The sequence below is a fragment of the Eretmochelys imbricata genome, chromosome 15 (assembly GCF_965152235.1).
Source record: "Eretmochelys imbricata isolate rEreImb1 chromosome 15, rEreImb1.hap1, whole genome shotgun sequence".
Classification (NCBI taxonomy): domain Eukaryota; kingdom Metazoa; phylum Chordata; order Testudines; family Cheloniidae; genus Eretmochelys; species Eretmochelys imbricata.
Genome location: NC_135586.1, coordinates 24,012,499 through 24,031,779, shown reverse-complemented (window position 1 = coordinate 24,031,779; position 19,281 = coordinate 24,012,499). Strand labels below are relative to the sequence as shown.

Genomic DNA, 19,281 nt, shown 5'->3' with positions numbered 1-19,281 from the left:
CCATTTATTTGGCCTGCTCTGAAAGATCTGTAATGAAAAGGTGTCTCAGAAGGGTTAACTTCTGGGCTTCACCTTGAGGAGATAACTCTGAGCCCACTGGCTGCTTTGCTATATCTTGCCACAACCTCGGTTATCTTAACCAAAATGAAGAGTAGACAGAACAAGGCGGTGGCTGGTACTGAAAATCAGGCCAAACGATGCTCTTGTTCAACAGCTTCCGTAATGGAGACACCTGGTGCTCCCTAAGATGGGATCGACCATCCCTCAGGGATCATCCCTGCCAACAGGAGAATCAGGTCTTCCCTACTTGCCTTTGCCAGCCAAGAATTCCACTGTTTTGGAGCACAGATTGGGATTTCTTCACTGCACAATTGCAGTAGTGCCTTGGTCAGCAACACTGAAACCCAAGCACAGAGAACCTGTCTTTTGCCTCCTCATGATGTCTTGTTCCCACAGAAGCTGTCTTCTATCTGAATCTGTTGATTAACAGCAATTAAATGTCTAGGGAAACAAGTGAAAGTCCTTGAAGTAAATCAAAGTTGTGTAGCTTGGCTCCATCTCCAAGTCCAGGGCTTTGAAAAGCAGGGTTTTGGTTTGGCCCCTTATAAAGAGAGAGAACACTTGCGGAATTGAGATCAAGGTACATGTACACATGCACGTATCCAGGGCTTCTTGGATCTAGGGTTTTGGTTTGGGCCTATTTCTAGAAAACCTAAAAAGCTGAAAATCATGTGTAATTTTAAATGGCAGAAAGTTGCAAAATTTTAATTATTGCATTAAGGGCCTGATCCTGCTTCCCTAGAAGTAAAGGGGAGCTGGCTTAGGGTGATAGTATTGTCTATTAAAAAACTAAAATCACTAATAAAACTCATCAAATTCAGTTTGCTTTTCAAACCGTTTAAGAAACTATTTGATGTCAGGTGTAGCAGAATTCCTGCCTCCCCTGCTAGGGCTAATGAATCAATTCCAGCCTTAGCGGCAGCTTTTCCATTAGACCATTTTTAAAGCAAGCAGACAAAGAGTGTAGCTTCATTGTTGCCTGATTTATTTATTTACTTCTTTTATTTAATTTTTGCAGTACACAATAAATGGGAAGAAAGTTGAAGTGGCTGTGAAGCAGGTCATTGCAGGGAAGGATGTTGATCAGCGGGGATCTTTCTCAAATCCAGAGACGCTGGATTTGTACCAAAATATTCCTGAGCTTCAGAATTTCTGAATCTGTTTGTTGCATCTCTGTGTTCTGTTTGTTTTTTTTGTATATATGAATACTGTATGTAAAGAAAAAGCTATTTAAATACCAGTGGTTCTTTTAAAGGAAAAAATATTTCATTAAGTGCATTATGAAAGGCTTGGGTAAAATGTAGCTACCTTTTACTAGATGAATAGGCAATGTGTCTTGGACTCTATCTTTAAGCCTGGAAGAGGGAAACTGCCTGTTGGGTTTTTATACATGTGACAAATGCATCTTTTCTGGTTAGATTTATATCAACAACCTGGCAAACTAGAACCTGAAGAGCAAACGGTTTCCAATTGATAATGGAATATTGTGTTCATAAAATTTTCCTTTTTTTATTTTTTAAATGGAATTCAAGCTATTTATTTAAAACAACACTACTACCTGGTTAGAGCCAGGTGCAGGGAGTCTGTGGCTTTTTTAAATACTTGATGTTTGTCCTATGCAGAAGGGTAAAGGCATGTCAGCATGGCCATGAAATATAAAAGTATGCAGTACTTTTTAATGTGTTTTTATAAAGCCACATCTCAATTCGTGGCTGCTACTCTGAAACCTCTTTTATTTGACTGACTCAGTGTGAGCAATCTTGAAATATCTCACTGTACCCTTGGAGGTAATTGCTGCTTCATTTTGTGATATCTTCACATATAGTTTTAAGCTTTCAGCTGATATGTTTTTATAGATTTTTTTGGGGGGGGGGGGGGGGGCAAATGCTGTGTCACTTCTGTTGGTGAAAAGCCAGTGTTTGTCTGATTTTCAGTGGAATTACATCAGTCTAAATGAATAGAATTTGACTCTTACTGCTCTAAAATCCATTATTAGAGTCTGAAGGCAAAAATCCAGTACTGCATTAGCTGAGCAATTCCAGTTATTAATGTAATAAAAGCCAATGTTTTTGTAAGACTTTTTTTTACTAAATGTGATGTTGAAAGTGAAAAACTAAATTTTTTAAATTCTTTATCCTTCCAGTTTATAAAGGGGGAAAAAACCTTTTACAAGTATGTTGACACTATAAACACAGAAGACACAATTTTCACAAAGAAGATACAATTGCAATAGGTATACAGAACCCCTGGCATTCAGGATCCCATGCACTGTTTGAATATTGTGGGTAAAGTATTTAATGCGTTAAAATCATGGGGTGTCCTTAATTGTGTTCAGTGCATTCAACGCTGTTAATATGTTCAACTTAATAAAAATGAAACCGATCCTTAAGCGTCGGTTTTTATTTTCACTCAATTGTCTCATTTGACTCTTTTCTTTTTTCACGCTCTGGTATGATCCGATTCTTAGCTTAATTTCCTTTTCTTCCACCCATCCCCCAACACTTGAGTCTTTTTGTCTCTCCCCTCCCCCAAAATCTCTACGTTGTATGCTCTTCAGGGCCCGGGTTGCCATCTACATGTTCTGCACAGCACTGGGTATGTGGCACATTACTGAGATGCCTGTTGATGTATGGGGTGTGGCACATGTGACTAAATGCGGAAGCAAGCCTGTTGAGAATGTGCCCCTCTGCTTTACATCTTCCAGCACGGTCCTAAAATAGTATGTCTGGCTAGATCTTCACTGCAAAGTGTGTGTTTATATGGAGACAGCGAACACAAAGTAAAATGCTAGTGGAGATAAGTAACTGGAGTTTTTATCTCAGTGGAGCTATTAGAGGTCAATCCTATCTCCCCCACATATCTGGCATTTATCTCTCGTAGCTCCGTCCAGTATAAATTCCAGTGCTTTGCCTCCATTAGCATTTTAGGTTGTGATAGTTGTCCCACTGTAAATTCATCCCTTCTGCAATGAAGACCGCCTCAGGTCTGTAATTACTGCACTTCTCACTTGTTGGCAAGTTGTAACTTTTTGTTAATGTGCTACTAAAGCTTTGATCAAAAAGGTTCTTTTTTAAAATTTTGAAGGCCAAGAGGAAACTTGAAGTGGCTTTGAGGATGGTCTCAATGGGCAAACTTCAAAAGAGTGTGTTTACTTCTTTAAACCCTTCAAGGGACTTGTGTGTCCAAAACTGAGCTGGGAATTTTTGCAAGAGCAGGTGATCTCTCGAGCACTGATCCTTCTTGCACAAGAACCTCCTGGCTTGTATGGATTTTGATCATTTGTACCGGCTGAGCCACAAGATGCAGAGATGGAATAAAAATACTTTTTAAGATAAGGATGAGAATTTTTATTTTCAGTCTCACTTCTCTTTCACTTCAGATTTTTGATTACTCTCTCTGGACCACTCATCCCTATTTAAGATGATAAATAATCACAGAATATAGATTGTCCTCATGAGGGGAAGCAGGGGTGTTGCAACAAAGAAGCTGTTTCTGTTAATTGCCTCCAAGACTGCACTTGAGCCCTGGAAATCTTGAGCAGCTGTATTGCCAGGCTTGGACTGAATAACACAGGCAGGGTTTCTTCTCTGGGAGGTAGAGGGACAAAAGTGTGCACCTCCTTAAAGGAACAACTCCATCTTTCCAAGGATGAGGTGAGTTTGAGGATGAACACGCTCCCTAGAAAATGTCTCATGGGACCAGTGTAATATATAGCCACTAACAGATGAACTCCTACCACTTGGCTTCATGTTGCAGAGGTATTCTTAACTAAAAGTGGGTGTGTGACAGGCAGGTGTCTGGGGACTTTGCCTGGAGCAATCTGGTTATAAGAGGGGGTTTGCTAGCCATGGTAGGCAGCCCACCTAGGAGAAGGGACTCCAATTTCAAACTAAGAATGTCCTAGCCAGCTGGCTTGTAAAAAGTTGTGGCAATCGCATGTGATCTTTGGGCCTTTGTCTTCAGGGAATGAATCAGTACAATGTTAAGGTATCCCCAGGAAGCGACAATAGGGAGAAACAGCTGTGGCTACAGTGAAGAAAATGGCTTATGAATCAGCTGACAAAAGATAGAATACGTGTGATGCCTCATTAGGAAGGACAACGAGAAGCCTATAAAACTAGATAGTATAGAGTTAGTCTGTGCAACAATTTAAATACCTCAGTTCAGTGTTGAACCATAGCGGAAATGGGGACGCAAATGTTGGGAGCTGCATGAAGAAATATATGCCAAATAAACTAAAACGCAAAGTGTATAAGATCATGATTAGGCCAGCTGTGACATACAGGTGGAAATGTTGGGTAATTAGGAAGCGAGAACTACTTCATGCTGGCAAAAAGAGTGCTCAGGTGGTTACTTGGTAAGATGAGAGCTGATAGGCTATGCAATGAAACAGAATGAGCCATGATGCTGGTAAAAGCTGAGAGAATGTCAACTCAGCTGGCTAGGTCATGTGAGACAATAGTAGTCATGGGACAAAGGTCATAAGGAAGATCTAAGGGAAAAAGTGGTTTGAGATGCTGAAGGAAGACGAGAAGAAGGTTGGTGTCAATTTGGAAGATGTACTTGAGATGAAGATGAAGAACAAGAATTGTTGCCCCATCTTGATGGGATAAGACAATGAAGAAGAAAACTCTTCCCAAGGCGGGGGATAAGACTAAAAGAAACATAATCATAGGGACAGTGATTTTGGGGGCAAATCCTCTTCCAGGGAGAAAGCTTAGTAGGCAAGTGTTGCCCCACTGGGTTGGGTAGTAGGCTTGCTTCAGGGAGCTTGCTCAAGGAGTCCACACCCCTGGAGTGCTGTGCAGTTTTGTTCTCGGGGGGCGGGGGGGTGTCTCCATTTGCCTTAGCATTCAGGAGGTTAGTGGGTAGAAGCAGGGAGGATGCAGGATCGTGGCCATCTGTGGACTGTATTCCTGTGTTCACCCTTTTTACAAGACTATAATGGATTTTGTACAAAGTATGCCTTGTAAGTTTTCATTTGAAAACTTACAATGTGCTGATCATTATTGTCCTGGTAAAATGTGTGGTAACATTATATGTAAAAAAAAAAATAAAAAAAAAAAAGATTCTACTGTATAACATTGAGACACATTTCAAGTTTAGAAAAGCCGGCATAAACCGGTTCCTCAAAGACAAAAGACAAACTGATGCCTCAGCCAGGTGTCGTCAAAATCAAATGGACCATCACCTGGTTAAGCGGCCATTCTTTGGCAGGAAAAAAGGTGAGAGAAATTTACATGTTAGTAAAGAAACAGCTGGAAGTTCCCTCTCACAGACTGGAGATGATTCTCAAAGGGAAGAAATATATATAAAAATGGGCAACAGACGCTCCAAATGATCTCTCCCTTCATCTCTACTCATGGCATCAACACCTGAAGGACAAAGAAATTAACACTGATCTAGGGGAGGGGTCCTGGCTGAAAAGTTTCTAGCCAGTAAGACTGCTAAAGCATGTGGTAAGAGAAACCTTTGCTTTGAATTCACTTAACTCTGGTATTAGTTTGCGTTTTAACTTTATTTCTTTGTAACCTATTCTGACTTGCCTCCATACTAATAATCACTTAAAATCACTCTCTGTAGTTAATAAACCTGTTTTATTGTTTTACCTAAACCCGTGTGTGTGGCTGGGGGGACTTCATTTGGGATATTTGTGCATGTCATTTTCTATTAATGAAATGTCGGACTTTATCTGAGCTTGTGTTGTCCTGGAGGGTACTGAGCAGTACAAGACACACACTTCTTAGGGAAAGTCTAGGACTGGAAATGTGCTGGTGGTGGCCCATAATGTAATTGATGGGTTGGTGGCCAGTCTAGGGAGGGGTGATTTACATGATGGAGGCTGTGTGTGGGCAGGTCAGGAGCGGTTGATCTCACAGCGAAGCGTTGTAAAAGACCCCCCAAGATTGGAGAAGCAAAGACACAGCTGTCCATCAGTTCAGATTGTAGCCTGGGTAATGTGTCACCATCCCAACACACAAGCCTGTGTGGAACTCTTCTGCAACTGCTAATCTAGCTCTCCACCTTGGGAGGATGCGGGCCTGGAAACACCTTCCTGGCTTTTGGGGGCCGGTGGAGCACTGTTGCGAAGCCAAATCTGTTGTCTCAGTGGAATTTTTCTTTACTGGCTTTGAAACTAAAAAAAAAAAGTGTAACAGAGTAGTACCCCCAAAATCTTAGCTTTTCTAGCAACGCACTTGTGCATATGCTTAATCTTATGTATAAGAACAGTCCCACTGCCTTCACCAGAGATACCCGTGCTTAAAGTTAAGTACATGCTTGCTTGTGCCTTATACTTCAACTCCCTTAGATCCATACATAATCCCTTTAATTGTCCGTTATGAACAAGCAAAGGGCTGTAGCAAAAATTAGTCAGGTGTTGAATATGCAGTTAGCAGCAGTATTGTATCCGTGCCCTCACAGCCAGGTAGCCCTGTCTTCATGATGTGAACTGAACTATTGATCCAACTCTGAGGTAGCCCTCTCCTCAGACAGGCCCTGCCTGAGCTGGGTAAGTGAATAATGCAGGCATTGTGGACAAGAGCTTCAGGGCCACTGCAGAACGTAGAGATCTTTCATTGCCAAATGAGATCTTGAAACAAACCAGTTTCCATGTAACTTTCTGAACTGTGGCAGAGTTGACACATCTGTTCATCATGCCGGTATGCTGTACACTTCCATATAAAGGCTGTGCACCCTCTAGAAACGTAGAGAAGAGAGTTGCTTAGCTGCCAGTAACCTATGATTAAAAGTCGCTCCTATATACTTTGAATTCCATGCTCCTCCAGCATGCTAAATATAAATTTTATATTAACTGTGTATATGTAGTCATTAAAACTTCATTACACTGTTCTTTAATTCATGCAAAATGTCTGGGGTTTGTAGAGCACACAGATCCTTATAAGTAATTTTGGACTATTTCATTTATAAAAACCAGATGGTTTGGAAACACACATGTTGATGACCTACCCAACCTCTAGGCATAGTATATGTGTGCGTGTGTTTTCAATCATGTCTCCTATCAAATGCATGGTAGAAAGGTTGATAACAGATGGAATTCGTTTTCTTACAAATTTCAGATTTTAAAATAGTTTGGAAATGGCTTCAGTGCATAAACCCAACCTTGATGTAGGATACTATGCTGGTGTGCATTTGCATTTGCTGATCTAAGGAATGCAAAGAACTTTAGAACCATTAAATTACACCCTGGTAAGTAGGCAAGTAACCTCTTTATACCTCAGTTGATTTAAGGACCTGATTTTCACAAGGGCTGAGCATCTGCAACTCCCGTTGAAGTCAGTGGGATTTGTGAGGCCTGAACATCAGGCACTGAAATGACCTACCTAAGGTCACCTGGGAGAGGCTCTGGAAGAGTTGGGAACAGATCTCCGATTTCCTGAGTCCCACTCCCACATTTGAACCACTTTTTATTAAAGCCACCACCACTAAAGCTCGCCAAAGGCAAATGCAAATCTCTTGTTACATCTACAAGTTTGGATGCACCAGCTACGTTCCACCCTGTTGGGGAAAGTACAGTACCAGGATGAAGTTGGTATATGGTGCAGGGGCAGACTGACTGTTCCTCGCAGGGGAAGTAGAGGGCTCAAAAAGCTTCTTTCCTTCAGGTCTCCACCCCCACCACATATATGCCCTGTGCTATAGGCACCCACTTCTGCGGCTTGGGTGGGTGCTCGACCCCCCTCTCTGCCCCTGCCCCTAGTCGACTCCTTCTCCAAATCCCGGCCCCGCCTCTTCCCTGCCGCCTCCCCTGAGGGCGCCACGTTCTCCCTCCTCCCTCCCAGAGGTTGTTACACTGCGAAACAGCTGTTTTGGGGTGGCAAGCCCTGGGAGGTAGGTGGAGGAGCGGGGATGCTGCGTGCTCAGGGGAGGAGGTGAGGTGGGGGGGAGGGGAGGTTGGCTGCCGATGGGTGCAGAGCACCCACTTAATTTTTCCCCATGGGTGCTGCAGCCCATGGAGCCGGCGCCTATACCCTGTGCTCCTCCTCCTCTTAGGAGCTGGCACACTGGGAATCTTTGCACTTAGGGAGGTGAGAACAGTGTTGCCATCGGCAATAGCCTCCTCCAGTAGCCCTGGGAGGAAGAATTGGCTGGATACCAAGGTGGGCTGACGCTGCAGCCTTCGCCAGGGTGGCGCAGCAGCCAGGCGTCCCCGAACTTGCAGACTGATTCCCGCTGGGTGCTGCAATGGTGCACCACTGTGAGTGAGTGGCCATGTCTGATCAGCATATCTGCCTTCACAGCAGACTCAGCTAAGCTCTTTTGACCACAGCGTCCCACTGGGAGCTCATGTTCCGCTGATCAGCCACCATGACTCCCAAGTTCTTTTCAGAGTCGCTGCTTCCTGGGGTAGAGTCCCCCATCCTGTAAGTATGGCCTGAAGACTTTGTTCCTAGCTGGATAATTTTATATTTGGTCATATTAAAATGCATATTGTTTGAGCCCAGCTTACAAAATGCTCCAGATCACTCAGTCTCGGTGACTTGTCCTCCTCATTATTTACCATCCCTTAGACTTTGTGCTCTCTGCAAACTTTATCAGTAATGATTTTAATGTTTTCTTCCAGGTCACTGATAAAATTAACTAGCATAGTGCCAAGAATTGACCCCACTGGGGCCACACCAGCAACACTCTAGCTCAGTGATGATTGGCTGTTTACGCATACATTTGAGACCTATCAGTTAGCCAGTTTTTAATCCAATTAATGTGTGCCATGTTGATTTTTGTATTGTTCTAGGTTTTTACTCAAAATGTGTGATACTATGTCAAATGCCTTACAGAAGTCAGTGTATTTCAGCAACACTTATATCAACCAAATGTAATCTCATACCAAAATCTTTACTAACTTGATATCTGTTCTGTAAACCTTGTTAATTGGCATTTAATTAGATTACTCTTTTAATTTGTTGTTGAGTCCCATATCAGCTACTCCATTATTTTTCTCAGGATCAATGTCAGGCTGACAGGCCTGTAATTACCATTTACTCGTTAAAAATATTGGCACAACATTAACTGTTTTCCAGTCCTCTAGCGTTTCAAGACTTGTTGAAAATCAACATTAACAAGCCAAAGGCCCTCGGCCAGCTCTTTTAAAACTTTTGGATTCAAGTTATCTGGAGCTGCTGATTTTAAAAACATCTAGCTTGTTTTTAAACATCTGTTTAACAGCCTCTTTAGTTACTATGGGAATGGAGAAAGTATTTGATCATCATAAATCATGACATGACTGCATCTGTGTTTTTCCCCAAATACAGAACAGAATATTTATTGAACACTTCCATCTTTGCTCCATTATTTTTAATAATTCTACCATTTTCACCTAGGAATGGAGCAATGCCACCATTAGGTTTCCTTTTGTTCCTAATAAGATACATGAAAATCTCCTTCTGATTGTTAGCCATAGTTTTATCTGAGGCCTTTTGCTTCCCTTGTGAATTTTCTACAATTCCTAGCTTCTGATTAAATTCATTATTATTAACTTCCCCTTTCTTCTGTTTTTTATATATGGGATTTCACTTCTTCCCTTCTAAGCCAGGTGGTTTTTTTTTAACCCGTGTGGCCTTCTTTCTCAGCTGTGGGATTGTGGCTTTTTGGCACATAGTAAAATGTTCTTAAACCGTTCCCAATTATCATTCACATTTTTCTGTTTAAATTCTTTCTTCCGGCTGATTTTGTTCATAATTAATGCATAACTCATCCAGTTGTGCATTGTTGTTTTATAATGCCTCTGCTTTTGTAATTTGGTTTAAAACATGTACTTCCCCTCATGCTTACTTTTTTAATAATTAATTTTCCTTTAGTGGTAGTTCTCCAAGAGGAAATAAAAGAAGCAGGAACACAACAGCCTGTACTGGCTTCAGCTGATAAAAAATCCGTATTGTATGTGCAAGAGAAAGAGATTGCTTGAGTTACCTATTCAGTGACTTTAAAAACACAAAAAGAAAAGGAGTGCTAGGGGCACCTTAGAGACTAACCAATTTATTTGAGCATAAGCTTTCATGAGCTACAGCTTACTTCATCGGATGCATCCGATGAAGTGAGCTGTAGCTCACGAAAGCTTATGCTCAAATAAATTGGTTAGTCTCTAAGGTGCCCCTAGCACTCCTTTTTTTTTTTTTTTTTTTTTTGCGAATACAGACTAACACGGCTGCTACTCTGAAACCTGTTTAAAAACACAGGTAGTTGCCTGATGGAGTGGACTTTCCCTGGAGCCATTATTGTCTTTCAGGTTAATACATACAGTTTTTAAAGTATATTATTTACAAGGTAGCACTGTCAGGGTCTAATAGGTAAATTGGTGTTAAAATACCATTTAAAATGCATTAGAGAGCAGTATCAACACTTTTTAGATAAGGTTTATCATGTTATGGAGAGAGAGAATCCCAGGACACAACGGCAGCGTTAAGTTTCTTTAATACTATTTGCTTTGTGGATGGCTCTAAGAGAGAAGTGAGATCCAGCCAAGTCCTTGCTAAAGGTGCACACATGTATCATCGTCACAACCGTCGCTATCTCTTACATCTGTCTGAGTCCTGGGCCTGTTCTCTCTTGACATAGTCGTCATACTGACAAGCTGAGGAAGTGGCAGGTCAGAGTGACAAACACTCAGATTCTTTAGTGTCACCAGATATTGAGGTCATGTTGCTAACTAACCCCATTGTTCTAGACAGTTCATGTGTGATTTGAATACCAATCAGGAGCTGAAGTGGGGAGAATATAAGAACCACCGTACTGGGTCAGACCAATGGGTCAGACCAATGGTCTATCTAGCCCAGTATCCTGTCTTCCGACACTGGCTGATGCCAGATGCTTCAGAGAGAATGAACAGAACAGGGTAATTGAGTGATCCATTCCCTGTTGTCCAGTCCCAGTTTTTGGCAAGTGGAGGTTTGGGGACACCTAGAGCATAGGGTTGCATCGGTGACCATCTTGGCTAATAGCCAGTGATGGACCATGAATTTATTTAATTCCTTTTTTAATCCAGTTACACTTTTGGCCTTCAAAACATCCCCTGGCAATGAGTTCCACAGGTTGACTGTGTATTGTGTAGAGAAGTAGTTCCTCAGTTTGTTTTAAACCTGCTGCCTATTAATTTCATTGGGTGACCCCTGGTTCTTGTGTTATGCAAATGAGTAAATAACTGATCACTTTCACACCATTCATAAGTAAGGTGGGCAGCATAAGACACAAGGGCATCCTCCCTGAGGAGCATTGCATCCTTTCTATTCATTCAGGAGAAGACCAATAAACTTGTCAGACAGAACTAACGAGCCCTAATGAATTTGTCGTAGTCGGGCACTTGGATTCAGTGATCTGCACTTCTAGCCACTAAAGAGAAAGTGCCTTAACACAGTGGGTTGAGGAGAGACACTGACCCTGGTACCAGCCTGGAGGGCTGATTATTTTATTTGAAAGCATTCTGTCTGCTTTGACTCAGTTTAAATGTAGATTCACCACTCTGATTGAGAGGAATTTAAATAGTATTTGAAGTAGTATTCTCTCTCTCCCTCCTGGCACCAGCGATTCCTCTCCTCCCACTAACTGCTCTTTATTCAGCTTTTAAACCATGGTGCACTCTGTGACTCCACCCACAAAGGTTCATGTTTGCCAGAACAGATCTAGTCTGCTGTCTCGCTACACCTGAACTTTGTCTCCCTTTAAATATTTCAGTCTGTGGCAAGCAGGTTGCCTGGTTCAACCTCTCATCTCGTCACTGACAAAAACAACTTCCCTCAGTATCTTAGTCACTGTCTAGTTCTCAGCTGTCTTCCCCAGAGCTGAGATCTTTATTTCACCTGTGCCTAATTCTCTCTCCAATTGTACTGCCTTCTTGAAGATGGAGTATTTCTAGCTTTAAAGGACCAGGGTTTAATATATGAAGAAGGTCTGATTTCCCTTTCCTCCAGATGGTATCTTTTTTTATTTTTAAGTGAAAATTAAATTTGGTTAATTGTAATTCACTGAAAAAATTTCAGTGCATGTCTGTAAATCTTCATGAAGCTACAATCACATACTGCAGAATATGGTGGCTCTAGATATTTGGAGACTGTACATATTTTTCCTTGCTGGAAATTAGGGGCCTTTTTAGATTTAAATAATAAGATAATCAGCATCAGTTCAAGCATCTTTCTCAACATGATCTGTGTGAGAAGTGGAAGTGAATCTGTTACGCAAAGCAGAGGGCAACAGTCTCTCAAGTGCCATGAGGGAGTCAGAGTGGTTCGGATAGAATCGTTTTAGTCACAGAACAATAAGAAATCCCAAAGTTTTGATGTAGCAGACAGCAGCCGTCTGCACAAACTCTCATCATTACTTCTGATGGTCACAGGGATTTTGCCAAGCAACCTGACAGAAATGCATTTCACAGCTGTACAGATGTTGGAGGGGCGATCCGGGTGGGGAATCCCTAGCATGCCATTTATAACTGGGTTACGTAGCGCGTTAGTGAACGTTTAATTGGATCTAGTACTTCCCAATGAGAAGATTTTAAATAAGTCATGTCTCTCTTACTACTTTAGGCAGGCGTTTTTGCAAGGTTCGAGAGCATTATCTCTGCCAGCATGAGGTTAATCTGGAATCAGAAGATTAGAGTTGGAAGAAAACTCACCAGGTTACCTAGTCCAACCCCCTGCTCAAAGCAAGACCAACCCCCAACTGACTGAGTTCCTTGGAAAAACCTTAATTTCTAGTATTCTTAGTAAATTACTGTACAATAGTAAATGTAACAGAACACGTAGATGATTTTTGTAACTACTATGGAGTTTGCTCAAACTATCTTGCAGCTTAGTTCTTTCATTTGGTGCTACTGCAGTAAAGAAAAGGGACAATCAGATCTACTGGTGAAAAGTGCATTCCAGCATGGTTTCTGTTTTAGTTTTTACAAAGAGGCCATTTATAGCAGTACTAGGATATTAAGATTCGAGCGACAAATTATCCAAAACATTCCTTCCTTTCATCATAAATCTTCATGCACAACTATAAACAATTAATTATTTGATTGATGCTCTCCAAGATGGTCCTGGGTATCCTCTGGTTGCTGCAGTATGGAAGGAGTGAATCAGAAGGGATAGGTTCATAGCAGCCACATGCGCCGTGTTAGGTATGAATGTGTACAGTGACCACTAGGTGGTAGAGGGCGAGGAGAGGTATATGTGTCTGTGTAAACAGGAAACAAAGATCATGGTGTGCTGGGTCTATGTAAACCCTACTGTACAATAGGGTGACCAGATGTCCCGATTTTATAGGGGCAGTCCTGACTTGTGGTCTTTTTCTTATATAGGCTCCTATTACCCCCCCACCCCGTCCAGATTTTTCACACTTGCTGTCTGGTCACCCTACTGCACAATGCAATCCATGTGAACACAGTGTTCACAAGGTCTCAGCAGTAAAACCAGCTGAGGAAGGAGCTCAGGTTGGTATTACTACCAAGATCCAAGAGCAGGGTTGATAAGACATTAGCAGTGTTCCAACTCTCATGATTTTGTCATGAGTCTTATGATGATTGTTTTCCTGAAAGCCCCAGCTCCTGGAATCAAGTGGATATGTGATCATTTCAGCCTTCATTCTTAAAGAAAAAGTAAGTTTTTCTAACCCTCCTGGCAGCGTAAAAAGCTTCAAAATGGGACCCTAGTGGGCCCCAAAGGCTCAAAAAGCAGAAGGCAAATTAAAAGAACACCCCATCTATTATTTCTACATAATCTCACGATGTTTAAAGCCAATTTCATGATTTTTGCATGACTTTAGAATGCTTGGAGTTGGCAGTATTCAGTGCTTAATTTGTAACGAAAGAGGTTCTGGGGCTCAAGCAATTAGGTGCCAGGGCTCAAGGAATGTTTAAAATTTCATAAATGATACAGCAAGTCCAGAGGTGCAGGGGATATGAACTACCAAGCTAGAGCTGCCGGAGCTCAGCCCTGGCACAAATTAAGCGCTGGCCATGCTGCATTACTGAGATTGACGTCCTGGGAGTAGGTCTGTGACAGGCAGGGGGTCAGAGTGGATGATGGGAGTCTGATATTGTTTGTTCTACTGTTCTTTGGCATGGTGACTTTCATATAATGTGGTTTAACTGACCTGTTCCCCTCATCTTCACATAGTGGCTGGAGAATCCTGTTCGCTCTGACTCCGATATTTGGAAAAGCTTCTAAAGTTTTGCAAACTGTGGGGCAAATCCGGGTCTCACTGAAGGACTAAATTTTGCTGGACTATAATGGGACCCAGGGTAAACCTGAGTGGGAACTAGTGACGTAGAGTACTCTGGAACCAGCCTACCTTTGTTGGGTTTTCTGGTTACTTGCTTTGCTTTCTCTTCCTTTTCTAAAGTTTGCTCTCTCCTCTCTACTTGAGTCCCTGCTCTTTTCCACTTTTCAGAACAGTTTGCTGAAGAGTCTGTGACATCACACAGGAATTTGGTACGACGGAAGGATGCAGAGCACTATTAGGGGGAGTGTAAACGCTCGAGTTTGGAATTATACATGCACCCAGAACATTGTCTGGGAGCTCGCCAGTGCAGGGTTTGGCCTGATCTCTGCAGGCTCTGTGGCCAGATTTCAACTCCCTTCCCGCCTAGACTACAAGGACATTTGGATGATCCAGGGGTTTGGCTGGGCCTATTAATATTGGTCAGCTGTGACCTTTGGATCCAGATCTGGGTTTAGAGTCTGATTTCCCCTCCCTAAAGAGCAGAAGTGTTTGGCTTGGTAGTTCGGGCTCAGGCTGCTCTCTCTGCTGAGTACTCAGCTAGGGGTGATGCTAGCTAGGCAGTGAGGCTCTGTTATTAAGCTCTATCTGTTCATTGCCTGCAAAGGAGTAGGTAGCATGCTTTATACCCAGTGAAATGCTGCTGCCCAAGAGCTCATCTACATGTAGAGTTGCACCAGTTTAGTTTAAGGTGTGATGTTTTAAAAACCAGTTAATTTAAACTGGTGCAACAGGCTGCATGGACCCTCTCATTTTAGTTTAAACCAGGCTTATTTAATTTAACTTACATTGGTTAGGAAGAGGTTAAAGCTAAACTGAAATAAATTGCTCTTAAACCCAGCTAAGAATACGTACACAGGTTTGCACTGGTTTAAAGAAAGAGGTTTAAAAATGGATTTTGGTTTAAATGGGTGCAATTGTTGTGTGTGTAGACAAGCCATAAGGAGCCAGTCCTGAGTGTACCTAAGTGATCTCCATCCAAGAATTTTAATTCTCCTAGTTCTCATGTCTAATAAAATATGGTAGATACATGACACTTCATGTATTAATGCAAGTGTGTAAGGCATGAAGAGAGATTCTTGTACAGGATTAGTTCTTGTAGTGCAAATTCAGAGTGAGGTTTATAAATTGACCTGGTTATCTGGGATCACGAAACCTATTTCACGCTTTGCGTTAGGGTTTTGTTCCTGTTTCATGAACCATTTTATTGTCACAATGTGTGGGGTGGCGGGGGTGGGGAGGGAGACACACACCCGTGCACACGCGCATGTGAACTTTCAACACAACTAGGGTCTCAGCAGGCTATTACCAACCTGTGGAATTGTTGGAAAGTCGCGATGGGCGAGATCAATGTGTCAGATTGCTATCCCGCACCATCAGGAAATGTGTTAGGGAAAGGCATTATTAGACTCCGCCGGTGTGAATTGGATTACAAGTGCTGCTGAGGCAGGGGAAAAAAAGACACTACCATGTGTTTCTACCACACACACACGAATTGCCAGGGTTTGGGTAATAAGAATAATCCACATGCATTGCCTATGGGAAAGGGCCTTTTCTTAGAGACTGCGCTGGGAAGACAAGTGCATGTCAGCTCAGTCCTGTTGGTTTTGTTCTGCAAACTCAACAGTCACTGGCTGCAGTTATGGCAAGGTGCCGGGTGTGAATGACGCTGTAGAATCAGGCCTGAAACTCGTACTCAGGTTAGACTCCTGTTGATTTCTATGGGAGTTTTGCAGGCTGAGGAGACCGGCTAAGTGAGTTCTGAGGCATCCATGCTGCTTGAACAAACCGTCATGTGCTCAGTTCCCTGATCCCCTAAAATTTAAACTACTGTACTGGCAGCATGGAATGGAACGACGGGGAGAGAGTGTGCGTGAACTTTGTAAAACTTCCTACCAGTTTTAACTTTAGTGGCTTGGGGGTGACAGATTGATTTAAAGAAAAAAGACCCCCCCCCTCCCACCCCCAAAACCTCCAGGCAAAACAAACCCCATGGAAAAATGATTAAACGAAGAGATGGCCATATACCATTTCCAATCCATGTTGACATGCACGGTGAAACCTGTAATTAGATTGAAAAGATGACTGACCGTTCCCATGTCATAAAAATATTAAGACTTCACCACAAGAATGGAATTTTCTTCTAGTGTAGCTCTACTGAAATGTTGCAGGAGGCAAGTTAAGGTATTTTTTTATAGCCCTCAAGACGAGCAGGTTTCTCCCCAACTATTCCTTACCTTGCTCGCTTTAAAAGTCAAACCGTAACATAAGTGGAAAGATGAACTGGCTTAGGACACTATGCTGGAACTAGATTGCATAGGGGTGCTGCCACAGATGTCCCATCTGATCATGGGCTAGTCACTTAATCTCTCCTTGCCTCAATCCCCATCTGTAAAATAGGTCTAGTGTTTCCTTTCTCCCACCCTTCATGTGAGCTATTTGGAATGTAAGCTCTTCAGGGCAGGGGCTGTCACTACAGTGCCTTGTCCAATTGCTTTGCACTGATCTTGGTTAGAGCCTGCAGTTTGTACCCTGATACAAAGAATGTCCAGACTTTTAGAAGGGAGACTTGAGTATTTTTCCTCCTTGATTTGGGGTGCTGGGTTTTTTATCCTGATGTAAAACCCAACTTCCTGCCAGGTTATGTATCACATAATTACTGTCATGTACAAACTTGAGGAAAGAACTTTTAAACCTGTGCAGATTCTGATGCGACAATTCTATTAGATTTCAGTGGGTACTTGATTAACCCTGTAAATTGAAACTCCAAAAGGTCAGTGCTTCTGTCTTATCACTGTATTTAATTTTCCTTGCTTAGACTCAGGGGGAGAGAGGGGAAAGAGACTGGAAAAGATTTATTTAAATCCATGTATGGATTGAGTGTGAGGACGATAACATTTTTTTTTTTCCTAAATGGCTTTAAACACAAAGATAGTGCTGGTTTACTTTATTCCTCTTATTTCTATCTCCCGGGGTCCTGAAATGGAAACATGGTTTTGCAGTGAAAGAATAGCTCAGCCAGCCAATGTGGCAATGTTGTTTTTCATTTTTTATGATCCTAAAGCTGGCTTAATATAGATCCTACATTATGTAATTAGGGCTTTGTCAAAAACGTGATGTCTGAGCTGCATCTGTAGCAGGGTATTTCCCAGAATTAGGGGCATCGTAAGATGGTGCTGTATGTGCATTAATAGCTGAGGGAAGAAACCTCCAAGTTGACATCAGTTGGAACTAGACTCCACAAGAATAAGTTCAGGTCACAGGAGAAATCACTTCAAAAGAAGAGAATTGAATCACTTGCTGAAATCTTCAGGGTTCACGCCCCGCCCCCTTCCCGGCTCTAAGTCTCCTGTACCATTTTTTATATCTTAAATGTTCTCACGGGGCATGTTTTTCCAAGGGTCTAATTATAAACTTCATTATAATTGTTCATTAGTTTTATTTTGTTCAATTAGTTTAACAAGTTGCCAAATGAAATACAAGGCAGGCAATTAGCTTGATATAATTGTAATGAGCCCCTCAAATTGGGTTACCAAATACGTTCTTTTATAGCCCATTTTTTTTCAATCAGGGACTGATACCGTAAATGCTCAGGGTGTCTCCTGATCTTTCTTAGTGGAAATTTCCCTCTGCTGTTAAAGTGGAGAACAAGACAAGAAGAAAGAGAGAAGCTGAAACATCTGTTATCTTCAGCATAAGAACCTAATAATGGCCATATGGAGTCAGACCAAAGGTTCATCCTGTCTACTGACAGTGACCAGTGCCAGGTGTCCCAGAGTGAGTGAACCTAACAGGTAATGATCTAGTAATCTCTCTCCTGCCCTCCATCTCCACCCTCTGACAAACAGAGGCTAGGGACACCATTCCTTACCAATCCTGGCTAATAGCCATTAATGGACTTAACCTCCATGCATTTTTCTAATTCTCTTTTAAACCCTGTTATAGTCCTAGCCTTCACAACCCCCTCAGGCAAGGAGTTCCACAGGTTGACTGTGCACTGTGTGAAGAAGAACTTCCTTTTATTTGTTTTAAACCTGCTGCCCAGGAAAGGCTTCAGTGTTATTGAAGAGACCCTATAAAAATTCAGTACACTGAAGACTTTAAAAATATCTATCGTATTTTGCAGTACATGACAAACCTTACCATGCCCTGTTATGATCTCAGAGGACCCTGACTGTGACCATTTGCGGTAAGAAAGGAAAGTCCTGGAGAGTGTGTGTGGGGGTGTGTGGCAGCAGGACAGATGGGTGAAACTCTCCTGTAAGTCTGAGTCAATCAAACTTAATGGTCCAACCACAGTTAGTCATACTTGAGACTGTGAAATTCTTCCCAAGAGTTCACACCCCACCCTGTTGCGGGAGCTGCATAATGTTATCTCCATTTTACAGAGGAGTAAACTGAGGCACAGAGCAGTCAGGGACCTGATCCTGTCATGAGCTCTGTGCTAGTGCGGGGATCTAGAGCAATGAATGAGATTTCATCTCACTAAAATTATTATTTGTATTACAATAGCACCTAGACGTCACTTAGTCTCTCTGTGCCTCGGTTCCCCCACTGTAAAATGGGGATAGTACTATGTCCTGTCTCCCATGCTTTCTCTGTCTTGTCTGTTTGATTTGGCAGGGACTGTCTCTCACTGCATGTACGTACAGTGCCGGTAGAGAGGGGCTCTGATTTTGGGTTGGGTCTCTTGGAGCTAATGTCCTATAAATGATTCCAATAAATATTTGGCTGGATCCATTATAGGTGTGTTTAAACTTTCCTCTAAGCCATGGGGAATGGTCTGCTGCTAGGGGTAAGTTACTAGGCTTGATGGACTGAAGGTCTGATCCTATTTGGGAAATGCAGTGTTCCTAAGTTGTGACATAGCAATGGGAGTTGACCATGATGAACCCTATGTTGTGGGTTACTGAATTCAGCCAGTCAGGAAATCAGAGGGTTAACATACAAGCTCCAGCCTTGGATCCAACTTGTTGAGACATAGCAAATGAGACCACAGACCTT

At 42.2% G+C, this 19,281-nt stretch overlaps 1 protein-coding gene across 1 annotated transcript in view; it reads left to right on the top strand.

Annotated features, from left to right (window-relative positions):
- The window catches only part of AACS (acetoacetyl-CoA synthetase), a 59,903-nt gene extending 57,465 nt beyond the window's left edge, over positions 1 to 2,438 (top strand). The window contains exon 18 of the mRNA XM_077834844.1: positions 1,079 to 2,438. Coding sequence (XP_077690970.1) covers positions 1,079 to 1,216 — 138 coding nt within the window. The 3' untranslated portion in view covers positions 1,217 to 2,438. The remainder of the gene's footprint in view (positions 1 to 1,078) is intronic.
- The last annotated feature ends 16,843 nt before the right edge of the window (positions 2,439 to 19,281 follow it).